Source organism: Zeus faber (assembly GCF_960531495.2).
Source record: "Zeus faber genome assembly, chromosome: 21".
Taxonomy (NCBI): Eukaryota; Metazoa; Chordata; class Actinopteri; order Zeiformes; family Zeidae; genus Zeus; species Zeus faber.
This window is the reverse complement of record NC_137208.1, coordinates 25,592,334-25,616,263: the sequence shown is the minus strand read 5'-3', so window position 1 is coordinate 25,616,263 and position 23,930 is coordinate 25,592,334. Positions and strand designations below refer to the sequence as shown.

Sequence of the window (23,930 nt, the reverse complement as noted above, 5' to 3'; positions counted from 1 at the left end):
GACCATCCCCACACCACACACAGTTATGTGGTGCTTGCCTCTTACACTGAAACATTTCTGGTGGAGAACCCCCATGAGAACCCCCAATTTGGACACCGTCAACTACACAAAGACAGCAATTCAACAGGAAAAAAGGACTGTCTGTTAGTTTAGGTTTACGTTATCTTCACTCACCCATGTGTATATATACACAGATAAAGATATAGTAAAAAAAGTAAAAGTAATATTGTAAGTAGATAAAGTAAAGATAACCATCCATTTTTATTTTGCGCTATGAGGTTCACTTAGAGAATTTGTATTTTTTTTTTTTTTGTCTGTCTATGTCTTTGGATTATCTCATTCATCTGATCCATTTCGAACTTAGCGGGTGTATTTCCTCGCGACCCATTGACGTGCAGTGTCAAAATTGTTGCAATCTGGACACGCATAATATTAATAGACTTTTAATAGACAAACGAACAGCAAGCCCCTCCGTACAGCTGGGGCGATTTGTGACATCATCATTGTGAAGCACGAAAGGCACGAGGGAAGCGCTGGAGCGCATGACCTCTAACGTCACACACGCACGCGAGAGGAGGAGACCCTTGCGCCTTGCTCCTCTCAGTCCACATAAACGACTCAGTCATTGACTGAAGAAGCCTGAACTCGACTGATCCTCCTGAAGTTCTAATATGCCTATATTCTGACATTTGGTGCTTATTTTTCATTGCAAAGTTACCCTTACGTTTTAGGAGTCAGTTAGTTGGTCTGTTAGAAATACATTTTTCCTAAGACATATTGTGTGTTATCACCGGGTGCGTTGCATTACATTTCACTGCATATATGTATGAAAGTATGTATATGTATGTGACAAATAAACCTCTTGAATCTTGAATCTTTGTATTCAAATCTATACCTATACTTATAGCTATCTATTTGAAGTGTCTAAATCTTTTCATTTAAGGTTATCTCCACTTATCTCTTAACATTTTCTACAGCAATGTTCAAAATGGTTTACCTTTATTTTAGGTTATCTTCACGTATGTGTATATAAACACAGATAAGTAAAGATAACCGTCTATTTTTATTTTACGTTGAGGTTCACTCATTTGTATTATTTCCCACGGCAACATTTACATTTTCTATTTTTAACTAGTTTCTATATTTTTTCCGTTTCTATTTGCTTTGGCAATGTAAACATCTTTCCCACGGCAATAATTGAAATTGAATAATGCACGGTGAGGACTGAGGAGTCACGTCGGAGTTGTGAATGGAATTCTCATAAAAATCTTTTGAATAATGCAAAAGCGTGGATCCCAGAAAATCATTTTGACAATTCTCCCAGAATGAGTTGGTTTGGCAGATAAATGCAAAGTGTGAAACAGATAATGTTCGTATGTCAAGATTATTGATTTAGACGAAATGTAAAGTGCAAATCCGTCACATTCAATATGAACTGTGCTAAATGCGACTTCACTCGCTCGCCCACTCTTTTGCCGGAGTAAAACGCCCCACGGCTGAGTTATTTCAAGGCTTCGTTCGCTACTAACGAATCGTTCCCGAGTCGTACACCACTAGTTGTCAGGTTGTGAGTGTGTGAGAACGCAGCAGAACTCACTCGGAGCTGCTTGGAGCAGGAAAATGAGTCGAACCTATAACGATGAGTTGCAATACTTGGACAAGATTGACAAAAACTGCTGGCGGATCAAGAAGGGCTTTGTCCCAAACATGCAGGTGAGAATTAAGGGAGTGAAACGCTTGCTACGTAGCATTAGCGGATGCTAACAGCTAGCCTGTTCTTATGCTGCGTTCCAATGAAACTCGGAAATCGGTATTTCGGAGATTGTAGGCTCCACTTTCGAGCGAAATGAAACCGGCAGTAAATGTGTTTGTTCCGCAGCTCGTGGATACCTACAAGCTAAATGTATTTTAACACTAAAACTAATGAGTATGCAAATCCTAGAGGTGATTTTCATTCAAAGCCATGAGTGACGTTACGTTGCTAGATGCGCCGCCTTTGCAGTGAGTGCGTGCTCTGTCCAAAATGGTTATGCTACGCATAATGCCTCATTCATCTCGAATCTCACTGTACGAATGTATACATGCATAGTTATACACCATTCAATGGTATACCAACTTTTACAAACAAATGTTATGATATTTGTTCAAGTTTCCGTCTCCTGCCGCCGGAAAATGTTTCCCCCTCCATTTAAGAGATCGACTATGCACCTCCTTTGTCGGGAGGTGCCCTGGCGGAAAAAGAGCGCACCCACTGTCACGTCGGGGTCGTCAAACATGGTCTTGTGCTCAAAGGTTCAGGTGGTATTACTCTGATAAAACATTTGAGGTTTTATTTCAGTAAGTTATTTTGCTGTTATTAATTATGTGTGAAAAATTAAATGTTATACCTGTTCCGCACCAAAATAACTCACTTGTTTGATTTATTTGTTTATTCAGATTTTTTTTATATTCTAAATATAAATATTAACGAAATAGAAAATATGCATACTTAGAATATCATATATATATATATATATATATATATATATATATATATATAGTAATAATATCTATCTATCTATCTATCTGTATAGTAATCGTAAAAACATCACCGTATGTAGTATCTCATATATTAGTAGTAGTAGTGAGGGAATGTAGTGATGGAGTATACATTTTTGTCATTAGTGTGCTGCTAGAACCGGGGCCCAGTGGCCACTAGGTGCTCATCCGATTGGCGCGCAGCGCACCCTTGATCGGCGCACCAAATATAGTTGTTTTTTCTTTATTTTGGATTTAGGCAATTTTATTTTACTCCGTTCCTTATTGAACAAAGCAAAATAAGCACCGTGCTTAATGGTCCATGCGTAACAGAAACTCTATTGTCATGTTTAAATCAATATTTCTTTCAAGAATATGCGATACTACATTGTTACAGAAATGTTACATTACCGTAACAATGTATATTTGCCTGGACATGTTACAATAAGAAAATAACAGAAAAAACACAAATAATATTCAGTTAAAGACACTGATTAAACAACACTAGTTAAAAACCAAGTGGGCTATATAGTAGTCGTCTTCAACCTTTGCCATAACATTTTCACTTTCTTCCTTCTCTGCGGCCCTCAACATCTTGACTTATCGTAGGTGGAAGGAATATTCTATGTCAATGATCCTCTTGAGAGTCTGATGTTTGAGGAGCTACGCAACGCATGTCGAGGAGGAGGTTTGTGTAGCTACATTGTGGGGGGAGACTTAACATCACAGCCTGTGTTGTATTGTATTGTGTGATGTCTATGCAAGCTGTTTTAACATTTAATCCATAGGACGAACTATTCCCTTTTTAAATGTTACCTGTACTTATATTTAATTGCTAGTTTCTATTCCAACAGTTACTAGTAATTTGTTTAGTTTTACGAGTTAAAATGTTGTAGGTACTTATTTATTAGATACTACTAATCATTAAAATTGTTACTAGTAACTATTGCAACAACAACAATTGAATGCAACTAGTAACAATCGAGACAATTTTGTCATTGAGTCCTATGGGGCTCCATGTTTCATAAATTAAATATTTGCCCCCTACTTCTATCTGTTCTGATTGTTACTCGTATTTATTTCAATTTTACTAGTCACTATTAATTGAATACTTGTACTTATTCATTAGAGACTAGTGCAATGTAACATTTTAAATCAAACTATCAACAAGCTGTTTTGACTGGTAATTTCTCATGATGGGTGAAAGGTACATTGTTGTCATGTCATGTCTGCTTAGGTTTCGGTGGGTTCCTTCCAGCCATGAAGCAAATTGGAAATGTTGCCGCACTCCCTGGAATAGTGCATGTGAGTAGAGCGGTGACCCACCGCAGCAAAACCCACCATCTCGCGCATTTCTAAAATCGCCAGGAGCAGCCAAATAAGTTGAAGGAAAACTTGATTTTTCCGGATTCGTGTTCCTTTGTGTTTTTTTTATCTCTCAATGTATTTTCAAAACTGAGCTTGATTTATAAATAGTAGAAAAATGTTAAACCATGGAATTAAATATTCCCGTTAGATTACATGGGGAAAACCAGTTCACTTACCGAGACGCTGAATAGCGCTGAACAACGACGATCGATCGTTTCCCTAAAAGCGACCGTCCAGGTAAAGATCATTCCTCCATATTCCGCGTGATGTGAAGTCACAATGTGAAACCGTTTTGATAGAGTTTGACCTTTAAATCGTACTACTTTTACACACACACACAGAGACATCGTTGTGGAGGGGGTGTGTCCCAACGTGTATCATCGAGTAAGAATCGCTGACGTCACTGACATCTCTTCCGTAAACAAGACGAGGATCCGGTTTCACTTGTCTGTGAAAACTTTCATTTGTGTGTTTGTGTTATAATGGATTACGAGGAAGATCTAAATCATATCGCGGACCTTAATCTGTGTACCTCCTGCGGCATTCGAGCCAGCCCTAACACGCACAGTGAAGGAGTCCAAAACATTTTCCATGTTTGTGTCCTTACACATGGAGTTACCTTGCAGCTCCAGAGCAACGGGTCCGAATAGTGTCTGTTTTATTTTAGTCCTGGAAGTTTAAAAAGTTGATGAAATGTCTTTGAGGGACATGCAGTGTTTGATCTGTTTGAATGGAACCTTGTTGTTGGGAACTTCCACACAGTGATTTCCTTTCACAGAGACACTGTGAGGCAGGACTACAGGTAGTAGGTTACAGACAACCACCTTATAATTTTTAGGACAAATTAATTAACATGCAACAAATGTATCCTTGTATTATTAATTTTGCGTGTCACCAGGACATGTAAAACTAGAGTCACCGCATCATGCCTATGCTGCTTTCATTGAAACTCAGCAAATTTAACTAGTTTTAGATGTAATGCTGATGTAAAGAGGAGCGACAACACACACTGATGCTACTTTCCATGGAAACTCTCAAATTTGAAAATTGGTGTTGATAATGGACCCAGTGTATTGCTGTCTGCATCTATATTTATTATTATTATAGATCTTATCATTAATTATTTTAACAATTTGTATGCAAAATACAAACCATACAAGTATTCCATACTGAATGCAAACAGGTTTACATTCATACACCCTATCACATTGTATCTCACAATACAAAAGTATGTATGATTTGCTCTATACATTGTAGGCCAAGCAATAGTAGAAAGACTACACCGGGGGAGGGGTTTACACATAAATTAAACTATCTTATCCTTTTATAAAAAAATAAAAATTTATTTATCAAGTGTTATAGCGGCTATTTGAGTGTTCATTTAAACCACTTTGAACAAGACATGGGACAGGGGCTTTGATTTTGTGATTCTTTTTTTTATTTTTTATTGTATTTATTTATTTTTGTGGATATGACATTAAGCCAATTTGAGTATTGCATTTATTATGTAGATTTTTGTATCCAATCTCAAAATCAAATATTTTTTTTCAAGTATAAAGAGAGGACACAATACTGTAAATGTGGTTCTTGCCACAACATCTGTGGGAGCTGGTTTCTACACTGACATATTATACAAGTCAATGTCAGCAAGCCAGCTACCTCACATGGAGCTCAGGGAGCTTGTGCAGCAAAGGATTATAGGAGCTCCCACTCTCCTATTTGTGTCTTCAGTAAAACCCTTTACGCACAAACTTTAGTTTTGAATTAACTTACTTAAAAAATATATATATTTTTAAGGATTTTTTAAGAATGCAGCTCGAAGTTCATCTTGGTGTGTTAACAGTGTTTCCTGATCCACAGAGGTCTATTGGTCTCCCAGATGTCCACTCTGGATACGGGTTCGCAATTGGAAACATGGCAGCCTTTGACATGAGTGACCCCAATGCTGTGGTGTCTCCAGGCATGTGACACCCTCATATAAGAAAATGTACCAGTGTCTTGCCTTCACAATGCCTCATAGAATACGTTGGCCAGCGTAGTGTGTATTGAACTGTAGTATTTGAGCTGAGTTTTAAACTTTTAATTTAACATACTAAATAGTGTGCTAGTACGCCAATACAACATGGCTATTGTCTCATCTGTCCATATATCATCTTTTACAAAACACCTCACGATTGGTCGCCGGGTTTCTTGTTCCATCTGCGCAGGTGGTGTCGGTTTCGATATCAACTGTGGCGTTCGCCTGCTGAGGACCAACCTGGACGAGGGCGATGTGCAGCCAGTAAAGGAGCAGCTGGCCCAGGCACTGTTTGACCACATTCCTGTCGGAGTGGGGTCCAAGGGGGTCATTCCCATGAGCGCGAAGTGAGCAATTTGGTATTGTATTCAAAACACTCATAAGCGAATTCCTTATCTCTGCTTTATTTAAATGGAGTATGTTGAAGTGTTGCTAAATAGCCAGCATTTCGTTCATCATTTTGTCTTTTATTTTCATATTTATCAATCTCTGTCTGGCATGAAGTGCCTCGACACACCATATATTGATTTACTTTATTCCCGTCTGATTTTCTTTTATGGCACCAGTAGTTTTGCAGCTCAAAGGGGGTAGGCTGAATCAGTATTCTGTTTCCGATTAGACCCAATAATGGTGCTACGCCACTCCCCAGTGTTTTTGGCCTTGTGGTCATTTGTGACGTGCGCTGCAGGGACCTGGAAGAGGCACTGGAGATGGGGGTGGACTGGTCGCTGAGAGAGGGCTACGCCTGGGCGGAGGACAAGGAGCACTGTGAGGAGTACGGCAGAATGCTGCAGGCGGACCCCAACAAGGTCTCCTCCAAGGCCAAGAAGAGAGGGCTGCCGCAGGTAATGCACAGGAAAAAGTCGGGCCCTGCTCACACCAGAAATTGAAAGTGAGTTTGCTTCGCGTTTGTGTGCATTTTGCGCTGTAGGCAGTACCAGCTCCAAAGCGATATCGTTTTTTTAGCAAGCTACCTCCCTAGCTAGCTCGCCACCATTTCAATGGTGAAAGAGAAATTCAGAACACAACATAATTGTGATATCTACACACCAGACCACACACTGGCCTCTCTTGTGTAATCTGGCAAGTAATGGTATTATTTTAATTGATCAATGAGGCTAATATGGCGTCGTCTGTGTCTCCTACAGTTGGGTACATTGGGGGCAGGCAACCACTACGCTGAAATCCAGGTGGTCGATGAGATCTATAATGATTACGCAGCAAAGAAGATGGGCATCGACCACAAGGGCCAAGTGTGTGTGATGATCCACAGTGGCAGCAGAGGATTAGGGCACCAGGTGGCCACAGGTAGGTGATGTTTCACATTCATCCACTTCTGAAGTTAACCGCTTTTTACTCACAAGTCCGAATTCTGTTTTTTAAATACAACATATAGCTATATTCAGTAATAATTTTTGGTTCGAGAAGGAACAGCATAATAGGGATCAAACACGTTGGGCATGTTTGTAATGCTGATATTCTTCACAATTTGTATCCACTGCTATTATTATTATTATTAATAATAATATTATTGCTATTACGTATTTCCCTGTTTGAATCGGTTGGAAAGGCTGGCCAAATACTGTGGGGGGTGTGTTTTTTTTTTTTTTGTTTTTTTTTGGGGCATGTGGATGGAGATTTAACACATTTGCGGTGTTGGCAGTGTTGTTGCGCATGCAGAGCCAACAATGTGCTTCCAAACACAACAGCTGTTTGTTTTTGGAGGACCTGTTTGTTGGTGTGTTAATAGGAAATATATAGTTTTACTTTTCCTTCTGGTTTTGTGAATAGGGCAGTCAGGCTATTTGAGATGCTGGGCTGTGATGTACCGCTGATTTACGCCCCCGAGAGAGCCCCATAGAGATCCCAAATTAAATGGCGCAACTTCAAGATGGCATTTACACTTGTTTTGAGCTTTTAAAGGTAAAAATGCAATATCTATACACGATCAGCCACAACATTAAAACCACCTGCCTAATATTGTGCAGTTCCCCCTCATGCCGGCAAAACAGCTCTGACCTGTTGAGGCATGGCATCGACTCCACAAGACATCTGAAGGTGTCATGTGGTATCCGGCACCAAGATGTTAGCTGCAGATCTTTTGAGTCCTGTAAGTTGCGAGGTCAGGTTGCATTATCCGGCTGAAAGAGGCCACTGCCAGCAGGGAATACCGTTGCCATGAAGGGGTATATTTGGTCTGCGACAATGTTTAGGTAGGTTGTATGTGTCAAAGTAACATCCACATGAATGCCGGGACCCAAGGTTTCCCAGCAGAACATTGCCCAGTGTGTCCTGGTGCCATCGCCTTCCCGGGTAAACAATGTAAATGCAACCGGCCATCCACATGATGTAATAGAAAATGTGATTCATCAGACCTTCCTTCTTCCATTGCTCCACTCAGGTGCCCATTGTAGGTGCTTTCAGCGGTGGAGAGGTGTCAGCATGGGCACTCGCATCACCGGTTTGCAGCTACGCAGCCCCATATGCAGCAAGCTGTGATACGCTGTGTGACACCTTTCTATCATAGCCAGCATTAGCTTTTCCAGCAATTTGGGCAGCCATGACCCTGTTGCTGGTTAACCGGTTGTCCTTCCTTGGACCAAATTTTAGGTACTAACTAGGAATGCAACAGTACACGATATGTTATCGAACCGTTCGGTACAGCTGCTACGGTTCAATATGCACACGTGAACTCCTGCGATGGCTGTGTCCCTCTTTATTATGAACTTCTCTTCACCACGTCATTCACGAATGAGCTGGTTCTTTTGAATGAATGAAGCTGAGAGGTTTTTTTTTTTTTTTCTCCCTCCCCATCCGTTGTACTAGCGACTACATCCTACCTAATGACAGGTGCCATTGTAACAACATGATCAATGTTATTCACTTCCCCTCTCAGTGGTTTTAATGTTGTGGCTGATCTTTTTTCTTTCTTTTACCAAGGATAACATTGTATGCCATCAAACCACGTAGATTTGACTGTTCTAGCAACTTTTCCCTCTTACCCTTCATCCACTGAGGGTGCCTCACCTTGGCTGTTTCATACTGTTAATGGCCTTATTTGGAGACACACCTTCCCTGGCTCAATTCGATTTTCTAGAGCTTGCAAAATGTTGATCGAAGAGTCTGAATGCTTCATACACAACTTCATATCTGGCATGTTGTATCGTGACAAGCCACTTGTGGCAGTAATGATATGTCCCTCTAAATTCTACCTGTGGGTAATTGGTGCACCCCGGGACTGGAACACCAACTCGACGTTGCTCCAGCCATTGCAAAATATTTGCAACCATAGCAATTACAGTGTCTCACAGAGAGATTTGATCCTGCATTCTATTGAAGTCGGGAAGATCTGACCTCACTCTGAAAAGTCTGCATTAATGCCGAAAATGGGTGGTGTTTCCCCCTAAATATGTAGTGGTTTTTTTTCTTTTTTTTGAGAAGGGCAGGACTGCACGTTGTGCATCTTTCTTTCTTTGTGCTGCCTAGTTCAATGGCACAGAGAATAAACCATACTTTGTTTACGAAACCAGTGCTGTGCAGTGCATTGTTGCATGCTTGATCAACCTCTGCACCGTTTTATCTTTTTCCCTTGAGATGCCCTTGTTGCTATGGAGAAGGCCATGAAGAGAGATAAGATCGTGGTGAATGACCGCCAGCTGGCCTGTGCCCGCATCACCTCTGAGGAGGGCCAGGACTACCTGAAAGGCATGGCCGCAGCCGGGAACTACGCCTGGGTCAATCGCTCCTCCATGACCTTCCTCACCAGACAGGTAGGAATGTGTGCTCGGGCTGGGGATCATGTCCATTTGAATTAAAGGGAACCCATTATGCTCCTTTTATACAAGTTAATATTGGTATCTGAGTTCCCCAAAACATGTTTTTGGAAGTTTTCTTTGATGAAAATACCGCTCAGATTATGCATTCAAGCCATTCTAATATGCCTGTTCCAGAACAGGCTGTTTTAGTGTGCCGCTTTAAATCTAAATGAGCAGCCAGGTCCCAAGTTCTGTGAGCCAATGGGGTTTGAGCTTTACTTCGGTTCAGTTGTATGTAGTCTGTTAACTAAAATCTGTGAACAAATTTTAGGAGAGCAGTATGAATCCAGTTGCTGAATATTCACAACGAGTAAGACCCCACATCCCTACACACTCAGGAGAGGAGCCGTTGTCATGAAATGCTGTCCATCTACACCGGGGCTTGTTCCACTAAGCCCCCACTTTCCAGTAAACGACTCAGTAGTTATTGTGACAGGCCTACTCCACAGTGGACTTGCTTCCTTATCGCAGGCCTTCTCCAAAGTGTTCGCCACCACGCCTGATGACCTGGACATGCACGTCATCTACGATGTGTCACACAACATCGCCAAGGTGGAGGAGCACATGGTGGAGGGCAAGCAGAAAACGCTCCTGGTACACCGCAAGGGCTCCACTCGGGCCTTTCCCCCGCACCACCCCCTCATCGCCGTGGATTACCAGGTACCAATTTGTGCAAACATTTGTATCTGAAGACGATTGAGAATCGCAGATCGTCAAATCACAGTGCTGTTTTACTTTTCTCCTATGGAATCAGCTTACGGGTCAGCCGGTGTTGATCGGAGGCACAATGGGTACCTGTAGCTATGTCTTAACAGGGACGGAGCAAGGCATGACTGAGACTTTTGGCACCACCTGCCATGGTGCGGTACGGAGTGTTTTTTCTTCTTTTCCCCCCACAACACATTCTCTGCAGAACCACCAGACCTGAATTGCATTTCAAATTATGTATTTAGCGATTTTACTTTCTGTGCCCATCCATTGGCCATAGGGTCGCGCTCTGTCTCGAGCAAAGTCCCGCCGGAATTTGGACTTCCAGGATGTGCTAGACAAGTTGGCGGACAAGGGAATCGCCATAAGAGTGGCCTCGCCCAAACTAGTCATGGAGGAGGTAGGGGGAAATCATTTTGGATTCTGAATTTATTTATTGAATAACCGTTCGGGTTTGGAAACAAATTAATCCAAAGTAATGCACATTGTTTTCCAGGCTCCCGAATCATATAAAAATGTTACAGACGTCGTCAATACGTGCCATGATGCCGGAATTAGCAAGAAGGCAATCAAACTTCGACCGATTGCTGTGATCAAAGGCTGAGGGATGCAGAGTTCCCCCGCTGGTTCTACCTGCAGTTATGTCAGGGATGTGAGCGTTGGGTGAACAAGAAAGCAAGCATGAGACTGACAAGCCAGACATATTGGGAGTACAGAGGGTTTGCTTTTGATAATCAATCTTATTTCTGAGCCAAAAATGGCAAAGCTGTCTTTGTTTGTAATACGCCAGATGTCACAAGGTGAGCTTGCATTTGTAGATTAATGGATTTAAATAAGCCGCAAATCTGTTTCACTGATGGCTTTTTTTTTGTTATTTGTGGAAGCTAAATATCTTCCATGTGAAATTGTTTTGTTTTTTAATGCGATTAAAAAAAAAAAAAAAAAAGTCAATCCTAATTAGTAAAACACTTTATTGGTACTAAAAGGTGTCCTAAAAACGGTGTAACAAGAATTTCCAATATAAAAAAAAAAAGTGATGACAACACAAATTCACTTGTCAAATATTTTGCTGTGTTTTGAATGCCATTAAACCACAAATCGAGTGTCCTAATAGTTAAATTCAGAAACGACTCAGATTCAAGAAATCTGTAGTATAATATAGGCTATCAATTAAGTAACCACTTTTTCCACTTCATTTATAAAAATACTCTTTTAATAAGACTTGCTTGAGGTTTTGATCTGCTTTGCAAATGCAATCAAAGTTTATGGGAAAGCAGAAAAACACCAGTGAAATTGGAGCCGCCCTATGTTTTACAGAACCGCTGTATTTCTTAACTTTAGATGAAATGGCCGAATGAATCCTCACCCAGAACTGATTGCTTTCACTCGAATAAGAAAGCATACAGTAAACTTGTTTGTAGAGGAGGGTGTTGGTCAGGACACTTCACAGTATTGCATAACGCAAGGTTCACCTCTACACGGGCACATTTTTCATCGACAGTTAACTTCGCTATTTACACCGGCTTTCGGATGGAACAAAGATTCTATAAAAATAAAATGCTAAACAGCAGAACTTTATTTACAATTAACATCTTATTTTTATTTACATTTTGTCATTAATTTCCATCTGAAAGGGAAAAAAAATAGTTTTGGACTAATGCAAAACCAAGTCACACAGTTTTCCAGTTAGTGGATGCCAAACATAATGGCAGATTGATCTCCTTTTGAAAATTATTAAACCACTGTACAGAAGTGACATGGTGACAACATAAGTATCTACATCAAAACGGGGAAAGAAAAATTCAAGCAGCAGCGGCACTATGTTCGTATGGAGAAACTGGTTGGCGTAGAGCTGCATGAAATGAACTGCATACCATCATGTCATTTTGAAACTATTTCCTCAAGCATCCATTTGAAAAGTGGGAAAAAAGGTACATTAAGCCCTTTGTTTAAAAAAAAATAAAAATAAAAACCACATGACAGGAAAACACGCCTAAATAAAGAAATACTTTTTAATGCCTAAATAATATGACCTTTACCAAAAAAAAAACTCATTCTAATGTAGGCCAGTTCAGTTCAGTTTTTTTTTTATATTTAACCCGACAAGACCTGGGCTTAAAGGCATTTAACATCTTCAGTCCTTTTTCGAAAAATAAATAAATAAATTGTCCTCCTGTCTCAGAGTGGTTCTGTCACCCCAGCCTGCCCACCTGAAGCTAGATGAGGCTTTGTTACACGATGACTCGGGAGGGGCAAAATGCAGTCGCCCCCGCAGAGTTCCAACGTCTTTGCAGCCACAGTCTCTCTCTTGGAAGTGTCCCATTTAACTCCAAACTTAATTTCACTTCTGTATTCCAGAACCCCAGACACGCCCTTTTTCCACCTACAGTTTGGCTCGCTGAAAGAACGCCTGAAACAAAAGCAAAAAAATATATATTGTCACCATAAATTTAGTCAGTCAAATTTCAGATTTCAGTGTCTTTTCTCAAAACCTGCGTAATCTACTCAATGAAAAAAAATGTCATGCCGAATTGATATCATAGAAAGTGATGACATATCACAGAAACTGTAAACATTTGAGTAGTCTTTTTTTAATCTAAACTAAGAACCATTGTCTTTAAAATAAACCTTCAAATACTGTATGGTGATGGACTGCCGTTTTACCATTTAATGCAGAAAAGTTGGATTGGCATCAATTATTGCGATTTCCTGGCAGCACTGGTTGCCAGGAAACAGGACTGCTTCTAACTAAACAGTCCTGTTTAGTTAACTCTGCAGGCTTAAGTCACTGTTTAAATAAAGGAAAGACTACTACCTTAATGTAGTTCTTCAGGACCTTCACATCTGGATGCTGAAGCACTTGACAAAGTTCCTGTCAGATAAGAAAAAAAGACAATTATGTTAAAACGTTTCATGCTTGTTGCAACGAGCGATGAGAATCCTTGGTCAGCGGTACCTACCTGTATGATCTCCGGAGACACCTGGAGAGAGGGCAGGTATTCGTGTTGCAAGAACTGGATGAACTCTGAACCCTTGGTTGCCAAAGCATCACAAGGGATTGGTTAGTCATTTTTCAATCCAATCCTTAACAAAATGCTATTTCACATCTTTTATAAGTGTGCACAGCACAACCTCGCTGAATGCTTTACTATTGAGGAACTCACCGCTGTGCTTAAATTCCATTCAATGGGGCAAATGTTTAAGCCTTAAAAAGACCTGAATTAAACTAATGTGATATTAATGTTATTAAGACAGGTAAGACACGTGTGATTGTCATTTTCCAAAATGAGTTTAAGCTAGGGCTGGGAGATATGGCCCAGAGGCTAAATAAGTGGAAAAAATTGGCTACATATATATCCAAGTTCAACTTATTTGCAAAAATCTAAGATGTAAACTCTGATTCATGAAACCTTGATCAACAAACAAAAAGGTACTTTGGTGCGGTTCGGTAGTCGCCCTCACCTGATAATTACCCTTGTAATAATCCATAAATATGCATATCCTTATCAAACACATGTTTAGCGACAAAACAACTGTTTTTTATCAACAATCTTTAAAAAAAGTTGTAAACAACAGGGTACAAGATTTTGTTTTTTTTCTCTCCCGGGTTAAGCTCTGTACGCCGCGATTTGTCCGTATATAAGTTCCCAAAGTGCCAAGTTTCTCCATGTTTGTTTACATTTGCCCCCAGATAAAATCTCACCATCAAGCAGATTTGTCACACAGCAATAGAAACGGTTTAAAAAATATATATATATATACACATTAGTAATTCATACATAGTCATATTGCACAGCACTACTTTAAGCTGCAGCAGAGTTTCTCAATAGTAAGGCCTGGGCTACAAAAAAAACACCTCATTCTAATGTATTGATGTATTGTATCCCCCCCAAACATAGTAATGACAAACAATAATTCAGTGAAACTGATTGCAAGATTTGCCAACATACCCTTCTGAGGTGAATCATTTTCAATGTGAGCGCGCACTCTGACAGCGTCTACAGAGGGGGCGGGGCACAAAATAGAAGTTTTGAAAAACTGAATCACACGGAAGAAACGGAACATGTACACAAAAAAGGGCACCTGAACTCACCAAGACCGTTTGAGCGTCAGTGAGGTCAAAGGTCGGCTTCAGCGGAGCCAGGAAGCACGCGGGGATGATGTGTTTGTAGATGAAGTCAGGGAAGCCCACCATTCCGTCTTTACCCCCTGAAAGGCCGAATACTGAATGGTCAAAAGCAATATACATTTTTTTGGGGGCGATTTAAGGGACACCCGCTAGAAAAGAGCGCTCACCCCAAAGCTCCACCAGCCTGGAGAGGATGATGAAACAGGTTTTCTGAGCAATGGGGTCAGGAAAGTCCACTGCTCCCTGGATTATGGTGAACAGCACCTGCTCGATGTTCTCCACCCCTAGTGAGGGAGAGGAACCTTTTAAATGGTGGGGTCCAACGTCATAGCGGCATGGTTAATAATGTAATAAGTTATCAATAGCATACAAACTACATAACAAAAATCTAATTTCAACTTAAACTTAAACAGATAAGTCTTATAAAAAAAAAAAAAAATCTTATACTGTATATATTATTGTCAGAACTATGTTGTTTTCCACCCTGGTAGGCACAGTATATGTAAGTTTTTATTTTGCGCATGGAAGCAAATTTGTACAATTTCCTAATTTTGTCAGAACAGTGAATTGTTAATATAGAGTAGGGATATTCAAGTGGAGGACTGGAGTCGAAAGCAGCCACATCAACACAGACAGGCCCCTTGAATATACGGAGGTTATGCAGGATTTAAGAAAAAATATCGGTTCAAAATTAAGGGTGACAATATGAAGAGGCCATTTTCCCTGCCGTCCCATTCATTGCTGCCTCAACCAATCAATTTGCCAATTCACAATCTGCTAAACTGCTGTGAATTCTGTATGTACACATATTTTAATTTGGTAGATAGTGAATTTACACCTAGTTGGATTAAATTCAGCAACAATAACAAACATATGATTATGCAGAATAAGTGAAATATAACACAAATATGAAATAGGAAAAATGCATTTACTTATTTTAATTTAATTACATTTATTTTAATAACTATTATACTTTTGGATTTTGGTTATGATAGTTTGAAGAATATAAAGGTGTACATTAGCTCCAATTGTTTCACAAGTGCAGCTATGCTGTAAAACAAAAATAAATTAAGAAAAGTTTACGTTGCAATTATCTGGCCCATAAACTGGTAACAGGCTGAAAATCTGCCCCAAACATTGTAGTTAATTAGCCCTGATATGGTTGTATTGAGTGTATTTTGTCAAATTAGTCAAATTATTATGGTTTATTTTTAGGTTCAGGTTTATTGTATATTGCCAATTTTGTTTTGTTTGTTTATTTTGGGATAAGTTCTTGTTATATATAATTATTTTTTGTTAATCTCTTTGGTATATTGCCAATTTTTTGTCCTTTATAAATTGTTTTTATTGCAAGCTGCTGTAATACTGAAACTTATGGTATCAATCTATACCTACCTTAGTGGTAATCTCTATATGGGAGCCCAGCCAGAAGAAAGTCTCACAGTACTTAAGCAAACTTATGTTCTATACAACTATATGACGTTTCAATAGGTTTGGGGGGGAAAAAGAAAATAGCATCCGTCTCCCAGATTCTCCAATCTGTAGGATGGAGGCGCTCATGTAGTGGAAAGTTACAAGCTACTGATTGTGCTCAGAAAATCCATTGTGCAACAGATTTTTATTGTAATTGAACCAGGGATCTGAGTGTAGCCTTCTTGCCCAATGCTACTCCCTAGACATAAGTCAGTCTGGTAAACAGTACTATCAATTAGACAAATTGTTGGAACACTATTTGAAAGAAAAAACACACTCCACGACTAGAAATTATAAAAAGGGCATGTATCCTTGTATTATGCCAAGTCTTGTCCTCTGCAGAGACAAACTCAGGTCTTTTGTATAATAAAGGAGTTTGAATTAAAGGACCTGTTCTCCAAGATGATGTTTTTCCCCACCACACTAACCCTGGTTGGCCATGACCTCGTTCATGCCGCTGCTGGCGATGGTCTGGATGAAGGTGAAGTAGCTCCTCCTCAGCATCTGCTTCTCCAGGGCGGCCGTTTGGTCGTTGTCCTCAGCGGGGCGGGCCAGCACCTCAAAAATGGCCAGCACCAGGGGCATGAAGACCTGCTGCAGGAAGGGAGACACCTGGCCCTGTCCAGCAGCGCCAGTGGGAACGGTAGTCAGTATACACAGTCACACATATCACGACTAACCAGAGAGGCCTGTCAGCCCTTTTAATTTACCCGCCAGAGCAGCTCCCAAAAGGCATTGGCTAAAAGCAATGTGCAGTTCCGCCATTAAAAATATAAATAAATATAGATGACGCAATACCTCAAGGGTAATAAACTGATGATTCAGGTGTTGATTATAATCACCACCGAAAAAAAATGATGATGAATGAGTTTGAATAAGCTTTGGAGGACATTACAGGGGAAATTTCACAGGAGCGAGTCTAGTTGATCCCCCCCCGCAGCCTTCCATTGAGCTAATACAGTTAGGTGGGAGGTGGGGGGTTGATGGCTCTGGGGAGCCAGAGAAAGTCAAGTGCAGGATTTATTATTGACAAGTAAACAGTATTTTGTTTTGTTCAATTCGGAAACAGAGGAGAAAACACATTTCTAGTGCTATAATTACGTAGATAAAGTAATCAATATCTAAATCATGTATTTATGTTTAGATTCAGATTGTTTGACTATTTGTCAGACTATTCACGTTGTGCAAGGCAGAAAACTTATTAAATGTTGAAATTGCACAGATATATATACAAGTTAGATAAAGTGAAACTACATAGTCATCTGCGTCTTAAGTGCCAACGGGTAAGTAAATGGCACTAAATAGTCAGCACTGCAAACCCCACTTACTGACAGTTCCCCTTTTTTTGAGAGAAATCCAAATGATCGTTATTTCTCCCAGTGAGTTCTCTCCTGTTGTACTCATTAAAACAGCCAAGATAGTGGCAGTCGCCTTCCTTCTGCTCACCATTGTCCTTTAAAAATCAGCAGGTTGAGCTCAAGCTGAACGCAAACAAACATCCTCATGGATACTTAAAAAGGAAAAAAAAAAATCTTCAGGCACTTCAGCCTCCAGATGTTCTCAAATCCTCTCCATTTCACTGTGGCGGCTGGGGCTGTAGACGCAGCCCATAACGCTCAGGAAGTGCCCTTAATGTTGGTTCGGGTTACCTTGAACTTGGCAGTGATCTGGCTGATGAGGGGGATAAACTCCTGCAGATCCTTGGCCTCGCAGTCCTTCAGCATGTGCTCTGAGGCTGCGGGGACGAAGGGGAGCACCTCCTCCTCCAGGCAGATGATCATGCGGTGCAGGAAGGAGCGCACTGAGCTCCGCAACACCCCCCTCTGGACGGGGCAGCTGAGTGCTGGCAGAAACGCCTGCAGACAGTCTCTGTACACCTCCGTACAGCCACACTGCTTCACCGTCTGCTTGTTGCTAAAGGCCTTGCTGGTGCGGCTGGAAAACAAACAAAAAAACCTTGTTCATGAACTAGACTTGAATGTTGGGCTTGCCCCCTGAAAGTCGAAGAGACGAATCATAGTCGACTGACTTTTTTTTGCATTACAATAAGTATAAAGAAAATAAAAGATTACAAAAATGTACAGGGATAACATTTCAATGAGGAATCATAAATATTTTTATGAAAAAAAAAAAATATATATATTTAAATAATATTTATAAATTAAAACAAATAATAATATTTGTAATTATTTTTTAAATATATTATTGATATGTTTATATATGAATCCGTGTGGCCCAATCACGGAGAGCTGTGCCCTGGGGTCGAGGTATGGACGAATGGGGCAAGAGTAGGGATGGGTATAGTATCGCCCCCTCTCCATGCGTAATGCACAGAAAATATAGCAGTGTTCATTTTTACGTTTTTCCTCTCAAAATAAAATAACCGATAAGGAGTACTGTTTAAGTACCGGAAAGATAAGCAGTATCGGTAACAGTAGTAGTAATGCCGTTAAAATCCAAACGATACTCATCCCTACGAGTCGTGCCACATTCCTCTGTGCCCTGTCCCCACACTGTTTTTAGTTGTTTAATTTGGAGGAACGGTGCATGGCTCTCTGCGATCAGGGCGCACCAATTCACACATAAAGACAAATGATTCCCTTTATTTATAATATGTTATTCCTGTGCATTTTTGTAAGCTTCTGTTTTATCCTGTTATTGTAATGCATACTGACACTGATCGACTTGATGAATCTCAGTCAACTGACGGGTCTCCGACTGATGAATCGACACCCACTTTCAGGGAGCAGCCTTAAATCAGGCTTAAACATTTGCCCCTTAGGACTGCATTTAAGCAGTGAAGTTATAAATGATGGCAAACAACATTTTAATAAAAAAAAAATAGTATTTAGAGGTTCACCTGGCAAAGCCCACGGCGTGGCTCAGGCAGTCCGCCAAGGCGGTCTGCCTGTCTTCCTCCGTCTCCTGGAGAAGTTTGGCGAGCAAGAGGCGGAAAGCGTCCATCAAAGGGGCAAGCAGACTCCGCATCAGCACTTGTTTCCTCTCTGGGGGACTCTCCCCATTCACAATAAGCACCCCTGCCGCCTCAAAAATGAATAGCTGGTCGTCGCTAGTGAGCAGCGTCGGAAAGCCATTTTCCTGGACAAAGTCAGGTGTGTAAGAAGGAAGTAAAAAGTAAAAACTCTGTTAGTCTTGACAGAGAATGGTTTGGCCAAGTTACCTTGGCCTATGTGGTAACACAGTACACTCAAAAAATTAATGAATACGTCAACGAGACTTACCGGTGGAGCCAGTTCGAGGAGGTCCTGGATTTGAGTAAGGACATCCTCGACAAAGGCATTCATGTGCTTACTGTCAACAGAGAACGTCATTTGTGAGCATAATTTCATAACTGCCACAGAGAAACCAGATAAATTCTATGACAGAAATTGCAAACCACTAGCACTAAAAACCTACTACAGAGTTTTGACGAATCTAGAGAAGAGGTAAGCAACCCTGCTCCTGACTTTAGGGCTGTTGTGTCTCAGTCCCCTTTGGTCCAGAAAAGCCATCTAAAAATACAGAAACAAAATCATATGAATTAGCTTTAGATCTTGTGCGCAGGATCTTGTGGGTATGAGGACTGAACGACTTGGGAAGATCAAATTGCAATTTCTTGAGACCAATATTGCGATTGCGATTTAGAATGTGATTTATTTGTTTCCTTATCTTCTGTATTATTCACTAAACACAAGCAATAAATCAATAGCAGTGGTACTCAATCTTTCCCAACCAGCTCAGGAGCCACATTAACAAAAAATATTTTCGCAAGAGCCCAATTTCTGAAACATCCCTTTCCTGCATCGAACCATTGTGCATTTTAAAATAAGGCTACTAGTAATATCTTATCAAGGAATGAAAAGTATGATGTATGCAATAATTGCAATATATTATTATGACCATGTTTTTATTACCATTGCAACCATAAAGGTATTATTATACACAAATTATGTACAAATGTATACGGGTAGACGACAAACTGGAATTTACGTAGATAAAGAGTAGAGCTGACTTTACTGTGCCTGTCTGCTGAGTGTGCGATGGTAAATGCCATGTTCTCTGGAATATCGCACTTAAATTAAGTTAAATGGCTTAAATGAAAACCGTGGATTGATGTAAAATTAGTTTTTCTATTTATTAATTGCATGGAGGCTATTGCCGTGCTTGTAGCGTGGAAGCGAGACAGCGGGAAGGCGGGAAGAGGAGACTACCTGTGGCATTGTATCGGTGGTCTCCCATTGGCGCGGTTGGGATAAGTTGCAGCTCCAGGTTATTACTTATGTACGGTAATAATATAATTGAATACAAATTATTAATAATAAAATTGCCAGTGGAAAAAGGTGATCTGCCATGTATCACTCAGTTATCAGATCATTGATCACTACCAGAAAACAGATCTCTTTAGATGCAGACTCTCTAAGCCTGTCTTGTCATGTCTTATGGGAAATCCAGTTTTGAATACTGCAGACTCAGACCTCTGCAAGGTCTCAGACAAAATTTATCGAAATACATTTTTAGAATTGTTTTATTCTTAAAGAGATTGTGTAGATAGATCTAAGTTAGATTGTGTAACATTAAAAAAACATTTGTTTTCTTAAAAAAAAATTAACATAATAAAGAAACATTTATTCTAAAATAGCAGCCTTCTATTACATTGCGATGTTGGTTTGAATGTGATTAATCGTTCAATCAATATGAGAGATAAATTCTATCAAATTTAATCTAAAATGGTTCCGAATGCAAGTAGCTCTTTTGGGTAATGAATGTAAAGATAGGAAATGGATAGGAAATAGGAAATTGTGTCTTTATAGCAGGACTCTCGTTAGGAACTTCACTTCTCCATCCCGACAAAACAACCAAAAACTCACCAAAACGTTTGGAATATGGTGGGGCTCCACGATGAAGAACTTCTCATAGCGAACGACACTTTCAAAGAACTCCAGAGACACAGAGGTATGCTGGTACCCGCTGACCCCGCAGGAGACCAGCTGAACAACAAAAGACAAAAAAAGGGCAAATGGTTAAGCGCCGACTTTACAGTTTCGGATGGTTTCAAAACTATCAACAAAAAGGACGTTTGTGACTCTTTCATTCAATGAAAATGCAAATGTCAAGCTGATCAAACTAGTTGCAAACAGACCAGAGACAAACAGTTTATTTTTTAATGACTTAAAATTTTGCCCCATTGCACTGCATTGAGGTAAAGTGAGAAGCAACAGAGCGGTAAGTTTCTCAAGGGTTAAGTGTTCAGTGAGATTGTGCTGTGAATAGTTTTAAATGATGGGGAAAATACTTTTTAATAAGGCTTGGTTTGAAAAACAACAAACCTATCCTTTAAGGGGATGAGCAGATGACTGTATAATGTGCTAGAATGCCAAAAGCCACAGACCGTCCTCATCATCTCCTGCAGAGCTGTGGTCTTAGCAGTGTCTCCAGAGAAGTGGGCTCCATGAGAGGCAGGCAGGGCCTCACCCAGCATGTACAGCAGCCGGATTGCCACCTCCACCTTCATGAACCGAGCTGTCTGCCAATTCCTGACACGGGGGGGAGGAGATTATTAAAAATAACAGTTCAGGTGAAGTCCAAGGGGACTCGGTCACAGAGACACTTACTGCATGGTGTTGGTGAAGACGCGGTGCACAGCCTCCAGCAGCAGCTCAGGAGAGACCTGAGCCAGGCGATCCAGCAGCATCTTCATCTGCTTCCTGTACTCCACAAACATGGCCTCGTCCTCGCCCTGTGGGACGGTCGGAATTACAAATCGCTCCATGCACAATAAACACCTGCACATATACTGCAGGTCACATGAGAAGTGGCACTCACTTCATTTTCAAAATTGTACTCGTCGTCATATGTTAGTTTCGTCATGACGGCGAGCATGATTGCCTGCAGAGGGAAACAAATATATAAGGTTCAGGGTAAGATGAAGAATTCCAGAGTTAATTTGATAAATATTAATTTGATTCACGATGAAAACTCACCTCTATGTTTGTTTTCTGCTGGTCTGCGAGTTGTGGTAGCTAGAGGGAGGGACAGAAAAATAAAAGTTTTAGTTCCAGGCCACTGCTTCTTTTCAGAGTGCTCTTTTTCCACTAGATTTAAGCCATTACCGTGAAATAACACGAGTTCTCGCTTATTGACCAATTCGCTTAGCGATCTGGTCCGAGGAACGGAACTCTTTAGTGAAGTTAGGAGTTCCTGTATCTGGTCAACCAGGGATGCATTTGGAGTACTGGGTACTGAGTTTTCACGACTAGAGCCCTGCCAATAAATTGTGTAGACACAAATACTAATTGTGCGATCACTGATTTTGAAAACCAACCATAAATAAGATATCACATGAAACTAGGGTTTGGTTAAAAAACGATCTTTATTATTTTCACCATAAAATCTTCCATGAAAATGATGACAATGGCAACAAGAGAGCGGTTAAAAAAAATAATCTGCAATTTTCAGTGACATCTAGTTTGACACAACCAGAAAGAGTCCCTCGGTCTGCTCCAAATGTCCCCACATATAATCACAAAGCGCAGATTCGAAAACTTTTTGGACTATTCCATAAAATAAAATAAAATAAAATGGCTCAGTGGCGCCTGAACAAGGACTCTCCTAAAGGGACACACAGGGGCCGTCCGAAGACACTCTCCGGACTGACAGCAGCACCCAAGGTGTCTGGTGGAGAAGCAGCCGCAGCAACCACCACGGGTAATCGCTTGAAGCTAGCTGCTTCGCCCAGCAGCCACCACCGGGATCATCCGGCAGCCAGGCCACCTCTAAAAGCAGCTCCCACAACAGCCAATCCTGGCTACACCTCTACCAGCCAGCACAGCAGCCTGAGCCCCCACGCTCCGGAAGGGAGGAGGTGGTAGTCTGCTTCGTCGCTCTGGGGAAGGGTCACCTATGGGCCGTGCCGTTATAGAGAACCAGGTCCCAAGAAAGGGACCAGTGGAAGGAGGAATCTTGAATCAAGGAATTCTGTGTCAGAGTCTCCCTTTAAGATTAAAGATTCAAGATTTTTATTTGTCACATACATATACATACTTTCATACATATATGCAGTGAAATGTAATGCAACGCACCCGGTGATAGCACACAATATGTCCTAGGAAAAAAAAAATAAAAGTAGAAAATTCCTTTCTAATAGACCGACTAACTGACTCCTAAAACGTAATACAGTAAGTTGAATACTTATAGAATAAGATAAAAATATATCGAATAAAATACAATAAAAATAAATTGAAATAAAATGGAATAGATAGAAGGAATATGCCTATGTATATACAGGTATGTGCATTTAAAGTGGCATGTGAATTGTGAATTAAAGTGGCATGTGAATGTGAATAGAGTGAGGTAGTGTTTGTGATAATACAGCACAGTATACAACAGTACGGCGCAGCAATACGGCATCACGAACAACCCTGAACAGTGACACAGTATGCGGTACAGTATGCTACATACAGTACAGTAGGTAGTGGAGCCTAGTGTATGGCTCAGTTAGGACCCCTGGTGAGGTCAGCGTTGACAGTTCTAATGGCGTGCGGGAAGAAACTCTGTCTCAGTCTCTCTGTTCTCGCTGCGTGACTGCAGAGGCGCTTGCCTGACCGCAGCAGCTGAAACAGTCCTTTGTTGGGGTGATGAGGATCCTTCATGATCCTGCGGGCTCTGCTACTACACCTCCTGGTGTATAACTCCTGCAAGGGGGGGAGGGTAGTTCCAGTGGTACGTTCAGCGAACGCACCACCCTCTGCAGGGCCCGCCTGTCCTGGGCAGTACAGTTCCCAAACCAGGCAGTGATGTTGCCTGTCAGGATGCTCTCCACTGCTCCAGAGTAGAAGGACTTGAGGATCCTCACCGAGACCCGGAATTTCCTCAGCTGCCTGAGGTGGTAGAGACGCTGCCTCGC

At 40.9% G+C, this 23,930-nt stretch overlaps 2 protein-coding genes across 4 annotated transcripts in view; one reads left to right on the top strand and one right to left on the bottom strand.

Annotated features, from left to right (window-relative positions):
• Positions 1–1,567: 1,567 nt before the first annotated feature.
• On the top strand, positions 1,568–11,278 carry rtcb (RNA 2',3'-cyclic phosphate and 5'-OH ligase). 2 transcript variants are annotated; one of them, XM_080022442.1, is made up of 12 exons: positions 1,568–1,713; positions 3,127–3,205; positions 3,755–3,822; positions 5,746–5,845; positions 6,093–6,249; positions 6,591–6,747; positions 7,051–7,210; positions 9,497–9,672; positions 10,189–10,377; positions 10,472–10,577; positions 10,706–10,825; positions 10,922–11,278. In XM_080022442.1, exons 1-12 carry the CDS (start codon positions 1,621–1,623, stop codon positions 10,936–10,938), a joined length of 1,422 nt encoding a protein of 473 aa, XP_079878568.1. In that variant the 5' UTR covers positions 1,568–1,620; the 3' UTR covers positions 10,939–11,278. The 2 variants fall into 2 exon arrangements, with proteins under 2 accessions (XP_079878568.1, XP_079878567.1); XM_080022441.1 differs by having other exon boundaries at positions 10,472–10,582.
• A 192-nt stretch (positions 11,279–11,470) lies between these two features.
• Positions 11,471–23,930, bottom strand: part of xpot (exportin, tRNA (nuclear export receptor for tRNAs)) — a 50,126-nt gene continuing 37,666 nt past the window's right edge. The window contains exons 10-25 of one of the 2 annotated variants that reach the window (XM_080022100.1): positions 22,009–22,047; positions 21,851–21,913; positions 21,640–21,764; positions 21,417–21,561; positions 20,896–21,015; positions 19,445–19,539; positions 19,270–19,339; positions 18,888–19,126; positions 17,677–17,962; positions 16,456–16,645; positions 14,722–14,838; positions 14,519–14,634; positions 14,376–14,423; positions 13,386–13,457; positions 13,241–13,297; positions 11,471–12,835 (exon numbers count right to left, since the gene is read on the bottom strand). In XM_080022100.1, coding sequence (XP_079878226.1) covers positions 12,809–12,835; positions 13,241–13,297; positions 13,386–13,457; positions 14,376–14,423; positions 14,519–14,634; positions 14,722–14,838; positions 16,456–16,645; positions 17,677–17,962; positions 18,888–19,126; positions 19,270–19,339; positions 19,445–19,539; positions 20,896–21,015; positions 21,417–21,561; positions 21,640–21,764; positions 21,851–21,913; positions 22,009–22,047 — 1,809 coding nt within the window. In that variant the 3' untranslated portion in view covers positions 11,471–12,808. Of the gene's footprint in view, positions 12,836–12,992; positions 13,298–13,385; positions 13,458–14,375; positions 14,424–14,518; positions 14,635–14,721; positions 14,839–16,455; positions 16,646–17,676; positions 17,963–18,887; positions 19,127–19,269; positions 19,340–19,444; positions 19,540–20,895; positions 21,016–21,416; positions 21,562–21,639; positions 21,765–21,850; positions 21,914–22,008; positions 22,048–23,930 lie in introns of those variants that run through there. The other variant, XM_080022099.1, reaches the window with a different exon arrangement.

Bases quoted from the DNA above. Each gene is read 5' to 3' on its own strand.
- rtcb (XM_080022441.1), top strand. From the start codon at position 1,621: ATGAGTCGAACCTATAACGATGAGTTGCAATACTTGGACAAGATTGAC. The intron at 6,250-6,590 runs GTGAGCAATTTG...CGTGCGCTGCAG, and splicing joins GTCATTCCCATGAGCGCGAA to GGACCTGGAAGAGGCACTGG. The intron at 6,748-7,050 runs GTAATGCACAGG...TGTCTCCTACAG, and splicing joins AGAAGAGAGGGCTGCCGCAG to TTGGGTACATTGGGGGCAGG.